The 13,020-nt window shown below is 39.5% G+C and overlaps 1 protein-coding gene across 3 annotated transcripts in view; it reads left to right on the forward strand.

Moving 5' to 3' along the window:
• Positions 1-565: 565 nt before the first annotated feature.
• STX18 (syntaxin 18) overlaps positions 566-13,020 on the forward strand; it is a 66,274-nt gene continuing 53,819 nt past the window's right edge. The window contains exon 1 of one of the 3 annotated variants that reach the window (XM_054064568.1): positions 566-920. In XM_054064568.1, coding sequence (XP_053920543.1) covers positions 759-920 — 162 coding nt within the window. In that variant the 5' untranslated portion in view covers positions 566-758. Of the gene's footprint in view, positions 921-10,247; positions 10,336-13,020 lie in introns of those variants that run through there. The other 2 variants (XM_054064567.1, XM_054064569.1) reach the window with 2 other exon arrangements.

The following is a 13,020-nucleotide window of genomic DNA, read 5'->3' on the forward strand; positions in this document are numbered from 1 at the left end:
ATACGAGAAGTAGTTACTATTACAAAAAGTGGAATGGGGCCTTGGGCAGCCTGATCTAGTGGGATGTGTCCCTGCCATGGGACATATGGCAGCAAGGTTGGAACTGGATGATCTTTAAGGTCCCTTTCAACCCAAACTATTCCATGATTCCATGTTTCTATGATTCTATGATTTCGATTTAAGCTAAAGTTTTATCAAAGTAATTATGTTCTTTGAAAGTTAGAATGTCCCTTTGAAACCATGTTTTCCTTCTCAGATACCATGTTTTCTGTAAAATGGTGTTTTCCCAGACCCTGTTCATTCTTTGAAGATAGTAACATCTTCTGTTGTGATCTGCACTGTGTGTTCTACAATCACCTCTGTTTGGAGTTTATTCCTATTTCAAAGGCAAGGTCAGGCAGAGCTGGACCCAGTTCTAAATTAGCATGAGTTTTGAGTGTTGCCAAGTTTCATAATAACATTAAAATTAGTCCTTGGAAATAAATAGAATCTGCGTAAGATTTCTGGGAAAATTTATACATATAAGTGGGAAATCTATTCTGTCCCAGCCCTGGTCTGGCTGCACACGACTGGTGGGGATCGCTCCCTCGTGCTGCCCAGGCCTGATAAAGGATGTTCGCTTTCTAAACCTCCAAAACCAGTCCTAGGGAGGTGATTTCCCGGCACTTTCGGTGCCGCGGGGCGGAACGCGTGTCGCGGCGCCGCGTTGCGCGGGTCCGAGTTGTCGGAGGCACCGTGAGGGGGCGGTGCGCGCCGCCATGGCGGTGGACATCACCCTGCTCTTCAAGGCCAGCGTGAAGACAGTGAAGACGCGCAACAAGGCGCTGGGGGTGGCGGCGGGGGACGGCGCTAGGGATGAGCTGCTCAAGCGAGGCGGCGCCCGCTCCAAGAGCGACTTCACCGGCCGCGCCCGCGAGGTGGTGAGTGCGGGCACCCGGGGCGGGCAGGCGCGGCGGCGGCTCCCCGGCCCTTCGACCCGCTGGAGCCGCCTCCAGCTCTCCCCAGAGGCTCCGGAGCCGCCCGCAGGCGAGCCCCGGGCAGCTTTTTCCCACACGGGCGTGGGAGCTCGGCCCCGCGTTCCCCTCCCCGCGGCGGGGGCGCGCAGGGTCCTCCTGGGGGCTCTGCGGGCTCCGTCCCCTCCAGCCGGGGCTGGCGCTTGTGGTCGTGGGGAACCGGCTGCCCCTCGGTCTGTGCCGCGGTCCTGCGAGCTGCCACGTAAGAGGACGCTTCCAGAGCCAATACGAGTACACGCCCCTGGAGAGTTGCACCGTATGTGCTGACTTCGGCTGTGTTATCTTACAGACATAGTATGTCTGTGAAGTGCCTATTTATACAAATTACACGTGAAAAGGGAATGGGAACACTTTAAAACTTGACAAGGCAATCAGGGAGAGCTTAAGGAGTTGCTAAAAACTTTGTAGCAATGCCTGTAGCAAATAGGATAAAGGATAATGGTTCCAAACTAAAAAACGAGAAGTTTAGACTAGATCTTTATAAGAAATGTGTTTTGTTGAGGTTGCCCAGAGAGTTAGTGGATGCCCTATCCCTGGAGATGTTCTAGGCCAGGTTGGATGGGGCTTTGAGCAACCTGATGCGGTGGGAGGTGTCCCTGCTCACTGCAGGGCGGTTGGACTAGATGACCTTCATGGTCCCTTCCAACCCAAACCGTTCTATGAATTACAGAGCTGATGCTGCTTATAATAGTACTCGGTCCACAGTCGTGATGTAAGAACAATTTTCTTGAACATTATTTTTCTTTGTACTGAGTGGAAGGCGAGGGAAAAAAATCTGATCTCAAAGCAGGGAATACTGCTGTATTCAACAAAACTGTTGAATAACAGTTGTTTAATAGGGTTCTGGACTGTACTTTGAAAAACTAAAAGAAAAAGACTTCTCAGTGCACTCTCTGAGGAGGGGCTTACAGAATGCATATGGCAGTTTAGATCTATACAAAGAATGCACAAGGAACCCTGTGCAGTCATTTTCTAACTTAGGAGTAACTTCGTTTTCAAACATAGATATTAACATCGCATTTCTGTGCTCATTGTACTTTTCTCAGTTCTGAGAGAAATGAGATGCTCTATCCTTGGAGGTGTTCAGGGCAAGGCTGTATGAGGCTTTGAGCAGCTTGGTCTAGTGGGAGGTGTCCCTTCTCATGGCAGGAGAGTTGGAACTGGACAGTTTTTAAGGTCCCTGTCAACCCAAACCATTCTATGATTCTATGAAAATTGTGTTCTATAACGCTTGATGTTTGATATGCAGTAGCTCGGTCATTGCTTTGAGGTCTATGCAAAGAGTGTTGAGTTGAGTACGTGTTAAAGTGTTCTTAACCATTACAAAAAGTTGTTTTAAATTACTTCTAAACTGTGAATTCTGTGGTAGGGGTTTATCTGCAGTGGTCAGACCAGTCCATAAAACTGTGTTCAAGGTCTTTGTCCAGGAGATCTAACTTTTTTCCCTGATTTTAAAATCTCCTGATTTTAACTGAAGTTAAAAAAAGCCCATTCAGGTGTTTAGATACCTGACTAAAGTGTTTCATAGTTGCTTGTGGTAGCAGAGGAAGCAAGAAGTCTGAGGCTTTTAGGTCCCGTTCTAGATACTCATAGCCACAGACTTCTGTTCATTCTCTCCAAAGCTTTTTACTTTCTTCCCCATTACCTGCAGTACTGTCTCTTCTGCATTTCTGTTCTTCCTTTTCAATTTCAGTGTCAGTAGTCCAGATAATTTATAGCTTCAGACTAGGCTCACACCCACTTCTTCCTTCCTTCTAAACTTCCTCTTTCCTTCCTACCACCAATGCTCCCTTGCTTTTGCTTCTTCCCAGTTTTGGTTTTCTTTCTGAAGTTCTGTTTTTACTCAGGCCTAGCCTCAGCTTCATCTTCTCATTGCCTTAGTCCTGTGTGGTGATGATGTGCTATAGCTGTGTCCTTTTCCTCTTGCCTTAGTCTTTTGTGTCCCCCTATTCACAGCTACTGTTTCTTGCTGGCCCTAGTCTTCTCTCTGAGCGACTTATCCTTCTGTGTTTTCTTGAGGCCCTGTCCCAACAATAGAAGAAGGATAAAGATGTGGATAAAAGTTTCTTGTTGCATTACAAGAGTTTCAAGTCAAGGAAATGTTCTGGGTGGGTTTGCCTAGCTTTTTGCAAGTGGAGCTGTGCTGACTTCACTTGTGCTTCAGGCTGCAGGAGTGGCACCTGGCCCTGGTCCAAACATGCGGCAGCGCAGCTGAAGTGTGGGGCTGGACAGGTGCACAACCCTACCTAGGGCAGCTGCATGTCTGTGGGATCAGAGTTCTTCTTAGCCCGTCCCAGGGAGAGCTGCAGAGGAATCTGCGCTGGTGCCTGGAGCAGCTCCTCCACCCTCCTATCGCAGAATGGTTTGAGTTGGAAGGGACCTTAACGATCATCTACTTCTAGCGCCCCTGCCATGGGCAGGGACACCTCCCACTGGATCAGGCTGCCCAAGGCCCCATCCAACTTGGCCTTGAATACCTCCAGGGATGGGACATCCACAACTTCTCTGGACAGCCTGTGCCAGTGCCTCACCACTCTCATCACGAAGAAATTCATCCTTATGTCTAGTCTAAATCTTCCCCTCTCCAGTTTATATCCATTCCCCCTAGTCCTATCACTACGTGCCTTTATAAAAAGTCCCTCTCCACCTTTCCTGTAGCCCCATTCAGGTACTGGAAGGCCGCTATAAGGTCTCCTCAGCCTTCTGTTCTCCAGGCTGAACAACCCTAGCTGTCTCAGCCTGTCCTTGCATGGGATGTGCTCCAGCCCTCTGATCATCTTTGTAGCCCTCCTCCATGTCCTTCTTATGTTGAGGGTTCCAGAACTGGACATAGTACTCCAGATGGGGTCTCAAAAGAGAGGAATAGAAGGGCAGAATCTCCTCCCTTGACCTGCTGGCCACGCTTCTTTTGATGCAGCCCAGGATATGGTTGGTCTTCTGGGCTGCCAAGGTTCATTGCCAGCTCATGCCAAGATTCTCGTCAATCAGCACCCTCAAGTCCTTTTCTGCAGGGCTGCTCTCAATCACGGTATCTCCCATCCTGTATTGAAACCACAGATCTGATGTCTGCAGGGCTGTTTCTCTCTTGTATTCTCATGCCGCTCTGGCTGTTTTACCATTGTGACCGATGGGCTCAGCCTTGGCTGGTGGTGGGTCTGTCTTGGAGCTGTCTGGCACTGCCTCTACCGGACATCCAGTAAAGCAGCTTCTAGCAGCTTCTCACAGAAGCTACCTATGTAGCCCCGCTGCCACCAAAAGCTGGCCGCAAAACTCCAATGCATTAGTTCCTTGGTATGATATCAGATTTGAGATTAAGCTGAGTTAATATCCAGTGATTGGAGAAATTTAAGAATTAGAGCAGAAGTATTTGAATAACAAAAGCTGTGCTTGATGTCAGTGACAAACATCAGCAGTTCAGATATAGCATAGGCCTAGTTTATGTGGCACCTAGTCACAGCTTTAGCATGGTCTTAAATCTACAGTTTTGGATATTTTAAAAGATAATCAGTTTTGGAAGGTATTTGGCATTGGAACTGCTGTCTTAGGACAATTGTAGGAAATATGACTATTTAAGACTTTCCTGTTACTTTTTTATGGCATAGGAATGTCACCTGTGAAATGTGCTTCTTGCTTAGCTGTTTGAAAATATTGAAGGAATGAGAACTTTTTATCACTGCTGACTGTTCAATAGGAGTTTAAGAAATGTATTTGGGGCTGATACAGCCTATTAATAGAAATAAAGATAAATTAATGGTCAAGCGGAATTTCACGGTGAACTTGATTGTAGCCATAAATGAAATTTTGTGTTTTGCTAGGGAGATTATCTTCTTTAAGCTTTTGTGAAAAAGCTGAAAAATGAAGTGCTGAGTATGAATTCTTCAAAAACCAATACCATACATGTCTGAAAATGTATATTTGAGAATGGAAAATTTGAAAGGTTAAATGTTTCTAAGTCTTTAAATGCAAAATTTCAGAATGATCAAATGTCTGTTAGAAGCTGTTCGACGCATAAGGATGCCAGATCCGTAAGGCTACAACATCTGCTATTCGTATAATTTCTGTGCATGGATTCTGTAGGATGATTAACTGATTTTTTTAAAAAATAGGTATGATAGGCCAATATTGACATCAAAAATATATTTGGCTGCTCTGTACAACTACATAATGAGGAGGAAAAATCCCTACATAAAACTTGTCTCCAGAAAAAAAACAGAACAAATGATGGTGAATATAAATTTTGAGCAAATCTTTATTTACAAGGCCATCTGACTTTCCTACTGTACTACTCTGGCTACACATAAGTTAGTGGTGGCTTTTTTGTTTGGTGGGGTATTTTTCTTTTTAATTTTACATACTCTGAGCAAAACAGCTTTTCATGCATACCTGTGTAAGTCGAACATATCTCATTGTTTGGATGCAGCCCATGAAATAATTTGAAAGAGCATTTATGTTAGAAAAGATGGAACATTGATATTTTGTCCTGGGTCCCAAACATGGAATCTTCATGTACATCTTTGCACATTTCGGTATTTAGAGCATCCTCATAAGAGAAAAAAGGGGTAGGGGCATTTGTATACAGTGTTTACAATGGTTTCATCTTTGCCATTGTCTTTGCATTAATACAACCTAAAAACCCATGGGGAATGCCAAAACCAGCAAGTGGTCCCTCAAACTGACCATATGGGACCACCTTGAATAGCATGACATAATTATTGACGTGGCATAATTACAAGTGAGTGTTTTTAAGCGTATATACTTTCCAATCCATTTCAGACTATTCAGGATTGATAGAAGATAGTAAATTGTGTAATGGGTCTGGTTACAGTATATAATCAGTAGCCAATACACAGTGCTAAAAGAGAGAGACAAGTCTGCACACGCCCTCGTAAGTTTCTAGGGGTTTAGAGATCAAAAAAAGTTTGAAAAACATTAGTAGATGATTAGATCTAGATTTCTAAAAAAGGATTCCTTGTGCTTAACACAATTTTAGTATCATAAAGAAAAAAAAATGAGTTTACTTGCAGACTGGGAGGTCCACAGGCTTTTCCATTTCCTACTTTCATGTGTATATATATATATATATGTATGTATGTAGTAGCTTTGGTTTAGGCAGGTAGCAATCTATTGATGCAGGGAGTAACACCATCCCTGTTCTAAAAGTAAAAGGTGTATGAAAATAAAAATGTCAGTCTAGAATAGATCTGAATGAGGCTTAATCCTGAAAAGTTCCATATCAGAGAGTGGTACCACTAAGGTTCATGCCAGAACACAGGCAGGGAGTGAAAGACTTCCTGGTCACATAATGAACTACTATGATAATTGATACTGACCAGTTCTATGAGGGAAGTGGCCAAAAATGATTGAAATGGTACTTCAATGGTACTTTTAATTTTTATTTTTTTTTTTAATAATCAAACCGAACAATTCTAACCTGGTTTACTGTTAGTTTATGTGACCGTTTTGAGCCTAATCATTACGTAAGAATAATTCCCATGAGTGAACATTTGGATGCAAGGGAAATATATACTGCTCATGGTAGAGCAAATTATAGTTGTTGTTAGAAATAAATGACCATGCCAAATTTTGGACAGCGAGTGGTATTTTAGTTCAATTCTTAACTTTTAACGAGAGGTAATTTCTAATCAATTTGGCCCGTAGCTGGGGTCATTAGAATTAATTCAGACTTCTCCCATGTACGGTTATTAACAGTCACTTCCCGAAGTTCGCTGACGGTGCTGCATTTTCTACCCACTTACATGCAGATAGTTTTACCTCCCCCATTTTCTAGGCAGAAAATACCATTCTAAATTATACTTTTTCAAATGGGGAGTTAGTGTTTCTAATATTTCAGATTTATCTCTTTCCCTCTGGTAATTAGTGTTAATATTAGTTTTTTATTATGTGCATTTGTTGGTTTTACCTCTCAATTTCCTTCATCCTTGTTAGAGAAGAAATTTAGCCTGAGAGATGGCAGGGAGAGAAGTTGATAATTTTAATTACTGAATTAGAAACACATAAAAAGCTGGTTAAGGAAATAGCAGAGGAAAGATTTTTATTTTTTTTTTAATATTTTTTTGAGAGGATTGAAGTGCTGACCTTGCTTAATGCAATAGAATTAAATGCCAAATCACTAATGTTCCCCATGTGATGCTTCTGGTTTTAGCAAAACTCACATCAGTAACAGGGGTGAGGGTATAAGCGTGCCTTTGGGGTGGGGGGGAGAGAGTTATGAACTGTTATATTTTGGGAAATGTCTGTCATTGTCCCCTCCTGCTTTGTTTGTTTGTTTTAAAGTATATTCTTAACTCTGTGGGAATTATTTTCTGAACATAACTGAAAAGGATTGAAAGTTGGTTTGGGAGACAACTTTCCTTAGTCGTCTATTAGTTTTGTTTTGATTAACTGGACCTCACGTGGATCTGAGCCCAAAAATATCAAAGGCTGCATTCCTCATTTTGAGTTCGGTGCCTTCATCCGCACTCCACCTCCTTCCAGGTTAGTTGTGGGAGGTTTGTTCTTGACATACGTGTAGCTGGTCACTACAGATTCTTTCTTGATTAAGGTCGTCCATTACACTGACCCCTCCTGTGATTTCTTGGTTTGTCATTTTGCACAAATAAGGGTAAAATTTATGGGAGTTTGTAGTCTGTATGGAAGTGGAAGAAAGCTGAGGTTTATGATATGTAGCCTCCTTCCTTTCTCAAACATAGGTTGCATCAGCATGACATCCAAAGAATTATACAGGCAGACTGGGGACAGGCTCGTGAGTCCTGTGGCATCTGAAAAGCTGAAGTGGTATAATGGAAGAGAAAGACAACAGACTGTGAGCAGGCTTAGCAAGAAGAAAATAAAATGACATGGGTTGGAGAAAAGACAGTCTAACATGAGGGGTAGAAATCTAGGTAAAAAAAAAATTAAAAAAGAATAATAAAAAGAACGAATACCAAGAAATTATATGAAGGTTATGATGGAATACATCTGAATAGGAAAGAAAAGAAGGGAAGTGGAAGAAGTAGGAGTGAGAATGAAGCTTAATACTTACAGGTTAGTGAATTTAATAGATGTGTTTATGGTTTTTACTGTTTCTCTGAGTTCTTTAGCAAAGATTTCTTGAGCAAGAACAGCTCATTATTTTGAGTACTTTGATGCACTGCTAGAAGCTTTAGGCTCTGTATTTATATTTTATAAAATATAGTCTCATGTTTGGGACAGAAATGAACTTAAAAATAAGCAGACTCAAAAGAATGTCAGTGTGATTTGTTAGAGGTTAACTGTTGGGATTTATTTTTCCAGGTATTGGCAGTGAGGTCAAAATAAAGCTAATTTCTCTGGACGTTAGTAACTTAAAGGCTCTGATTCTTCTCTTCCTCTTCGTCTGCTTGAAAATAGGGCAAGTTTGGTGCATAGCAGAAAAGAACTTAGCCCTAACTCTTCCCAGCATGCCACAGTTCTCATTTTCTGTGTGCATAGTGTATCCTTCTTATAAAGTTAGGTAGAGAGGGGTGTTCTTGGACATTTGAAAAGCACTACTTTTGTTAGCTTCTGCTACTTCTAGCCTCGAACTACGCAGTGTTTTTCTGTGACAGTGAGCAGAATTTCTGAGTTATCACACATGTCAATTGCTTTGAGATTTATAAAAATACTAATAAAATGGGGAGATAGTGTAAGTTAGGATGCTACCTATGCCTAACACAGGCGATCAGCAAAAAAAGTTTAATAAGTGGATTAAGTTTTTGCATGTTTCACTGTAGAAAAAAGGATGTATATTTTTCAGCAAAAGGTGATGTAATTATATACTCTCTTTGAAGCTTCAGACGACTATTCTTGAAAATATTTTTTAGACTGGCAAATAATAAAACTTTGTACGATAGCTTCAGCAGTGGAAGCAATTAAAGGGTGAAAATTGGAGGTATGAATCATTTCCAGTAATTTTGGGAAAGTGTTTTTCAGTGTTGAAAATATTACTGTTATATAATTGCACAGTATTTTAAATGATGGATACTTTTTTGAAAACGTAAGTTTCCTGACTCCAGGGTGGTGTGTCAAAGCTTTCTGTCTGCCTAAAAATGACATTTTGTAGTGATCAGGTACCAGCCTTGAGGTATTCATTGTCCCTTTTTGCCCTCTCATTCTGACTCTGCTTTTCCATTTGATGAAGCATGGTGAGAGCAATGAAAAAGCAGTACTGCATCTGCTCAAATTTAAATCTATTCCATTTCCGTAGGTATCGTGCAACATTTGAAAAACAAACAAACAAAGCAAAAAACAGATACTATTAAATGTACTCCAGCTTCCTTTCTGTATTTACTTTTCCACTATTAATATATTGCTTGACATTTCCCACTGGATATTTCCTTTTTTTTGGTTGGCTTTTAAACAGTTTTGAATGTGGATGTAATCTCACTGATTCTAAATTGAATATTTCATTTCTGTAGTCTAAGATGCAGATGGAGTTTCCCATCCCTCCATGTCTCTGTTGGATAGCAAGCATGAAATTAATTTCAAGTGAATGTCAGTGGAGGTTCTGTGAGGATGTGCAGAAGCTCTTAAATGTTATGTTGCTCTATGGCTGAAAATAAGCAAAGGGGTCTTGGTTTGCCTCCTAAGTTTAATAGAGCGCTAATGTGGAATAATTTTCGAATTAGAAGTCTAATATGGTTATTCAATGATATCATTTTTTATGGAAAAAAGGTAAGTCCTCAAATCTTCAGCACATGTGAAGGTAAAATATCACTAAATTTAGAAGACCAGAGATAATCTCGTTGCAGGACTTGGGGGGGGTTAAATAAAATAGGTAAATATGTATGGAATAAAGTAGATACCTGTGGCCTGGCAGGAAAAAGAGGAGCGGAGAACAGAGCACCAGGTTGTATGGCAGCCCACTATGAGTGTTATGAGAACTCCTCACAGTGGCTCCACGGTGGCAGCATGCCAGGGTGTGCAGAGTAGCCAGAGTCCTCAAACTATCTCCAGAGAAGGGAAAAGTTGATTAAAGGGGGAGGAAGAAAGGGCAGTTTGTCAGCAGTGTTTTGAAACCAAGGTGTTTTACAGAGTATTGGTGTTTTTTGAGGAGGAAAATGTACTTTTCGAGTTCTGAGTTCCTCTAGAAGTTTTGTATTGTCTGCTGATTTTCAAATTGATTTGTAAAATACAAATATATATATATATATATATTTGTATTTGTATATACAAAGATATAATTGCATCACATTTTTTTTTCTTGCCTATTTTCAGGTGGTTTGGATGTTCTTACAAATTAGAAACAAATTTGAATTCCCGGGATTTTGAGATTTCTCTTTCTTAAAGAAGTTCCAGCTTTCCTGTGAGTTTTTGGCTGAGCTAATAGTCTCAATTTCCACCCCTGCTTTACCCTCAGTTTCACAAGGGGGTGGGTGGCTTTTTGCTTTTGCGCTTTCCTGAAAAGCAGCAAACTTAGTTATGACAATTCATGTGTAATATAAAGCATGTGATACAGTATAGCTGTCTTTTTTTACAACTAGTTTCCCTATATTAAAAATAAATGGTGATAGCAAACTGACATTTGAAAGACAAACATGTAATGGTGATGAAAACCATCTAATGATTAGTAAGGAAGCAAATATTTATTGAAAATAAAAACCACGTCTAAAGGCTCTAATGCTGACTTTTGGAAACACTACCATGTTGTGGTATTTGCGATACTGTGTGTCCCGTACAGTAGATATTATTTAAAATTGCTTGGGAACTGGAGCTTGCAATTGTGAGCTTGGAATGTCCTGCAGATAATTAAGTTGTGGTCAGGCTTTAAAAAAATAAAAAGTTCTCGAACTATGATTTTATAAACATGCTACAATAACATTTCTTTATATTTAACAGTTTCTTATAGAAAGCTGATACCTTTAGTCAATGCCTCATGAGAGTAAAACATCAAGAAAGAAAAAATATTAAATTAAAACTTCACTTAGAATGTTGACAGTTGGCTTGTAATATTAAACAGATGTGTGTGTTCTTGGGATATTCTTCTTTCAGAACCTTGTTGCATTCCTATTTTCCAGTGACAGCTACAAATTTTTGATTAATTTGAAATTCTCCTTTCTTCAGTTGGTTTTGTTATATATTGTTTTCTTTGCGTCAGTTCAGCTGGATGGTGTGATGCATACTTTAGTCTCTGCTGTGAGATTCAAGGGGAAGTATTCCTTTATGTAGGCTTAAATTGAGGCACGGTTCATTCAACTATGTAGAAAAAATATTATATATATATGCAAAGATTCTTGGGCATGGTATTACCCTTGCGTATGTAAGTAGGGCATGTTTTGATTCTGGTTGTGGATATGGTAGGGCATAATTTGGCCTCTGTGGCTCCTGGTAAATACTGCATGTAGGAGCCAATACCAAAATAAAGAAACTTAAGTTTTTAAAAAATATGTAAGTGTAATGAAACACAGAGGGGAATTATCAGTTTAAGAAGAAGCATATAGCACTGCTAAAATAACAAAATGTTATGTCCAGTTCTGTTGTCAATCTTTTTCAGAAATACGGTGGTGGTAGATTGCTTTGATTTGGATTTTTGTATGAAAAAGAGCTACAAAAACATCTAAGGTCTGAAAAATCTACTTTGTGATGAGAAATTTTTTCATCCTGTTTTGTTAGGAGATATGATCACAAGAAAAAAAGTCTCTGAATTGTTTATGGATCTTGTGAAAAATCAAAAGTAGGATGTAGTGCTGAAAAAAGGTAGACCTTATTTCTGGATCCTTGATTTGGTAGATTCTGCGGCACTTGAAATCTCTAAGTTAAACGCATATATTCCAAAATACATATGGCACTTAGCAAGTAATGCAGGAGTTAATGCTTTGGAATGGCTCAAGAATTCCTTTTTATATATGGGACACTGCTTCGTACCAAAGCAAAGTATTGAATACTGGTTTTCCAAATCCAAGACTACTGCTCCAGTGACCTATGACTCTGATCAGTTTGGCCTTAGACTGTGTGAATGTATGAATGTTCTGTATTTATTTTCTAATAATACATGAACTTACTGGGAACAATATGTTAAAGTATTTGTAAAATAAAATTGCCATATTAGGCTTAGCAGGATACTTAGTCTACTTACTTACTGCAAAGTAAGCAACCGCTTCTTAATGAAGTGGTTTTCCTGATTTGTTCCTCACAAATTTCAGGGGATGTGTGAAGGTACAAAGACAGTTAAGTGTCTATTTGTTGTTTGTTTGGTTTTTTTTTTTTAAGGAACGGAGTCATTAGGGAATATGAGGTTTCTGTTGATTAAATAATACTACATTGCTGTAGTCTGCATACTGACGGAATTTCATATATACCAGAGGGATATCTCCCTTCTTTGTTTTTTAAAGATTTCTGTAAAGACATAGCGATATACCATAATGTAAGCAAGACCAGCTTATTGTAAGAATACACTTTATTTCTCTTGTTGTTGTTTCCAGTATCTAAGATTTTTCGCTCACTGTGAAGTCCATTAAAGTATAAATGGGGAATACTTATGAGAGCTTAGATACTGTTTCTTATATTTTTTTAATACAATATAAAGGAGTGCACAGCAAATACAAGTGAATATTTTTTAGGGATAATCAAAATGTGAAGGAGAAGAAAAAAGGAAAATAATATCAGAGTTGATTAGCTAGTCTAAAAAGTAACTTCTCATATCATATTTATTTTCTTCTGTGTTATGCCATACAGTGCTGTAGTCTGTTACTTTATGATTTCTTCACAATTTACTGTCTGAAAAATTACAGTAGTTTCAGGAGTGTTTTTTAGATTCACGCAACATACTTGAAATAATTATTATAACTTCAAAAATGTACATGAATTTTTTTCCCTATAAAATGAAGGAAACTTCCAATGAATGAAAAGAAGCCTTTTCTATATAGCTCTTAAACAGATAGATTCTTACTTTATTGAATTAAGTGTATTCACCCTATATAAATTCTAATCTGAGCATTGTTCTAATTTTAAAGATATGTATTTAGAAGCATCCATTAGAGATATGGGAAGG

Source organism: Cuculus canorus, chromosome 4 (assembly GCF_017976375.1).
Source record: "Cuculus canorus isolate bCucCan1 chromosome 4, bCucCan1.pri, whole genome shotgun sequence".
NCBI lineage: Eukaryota > Metazoa > Chordata > Aves > Cuculiformes > Cuculidae > Cuculus > Cuculus canorus.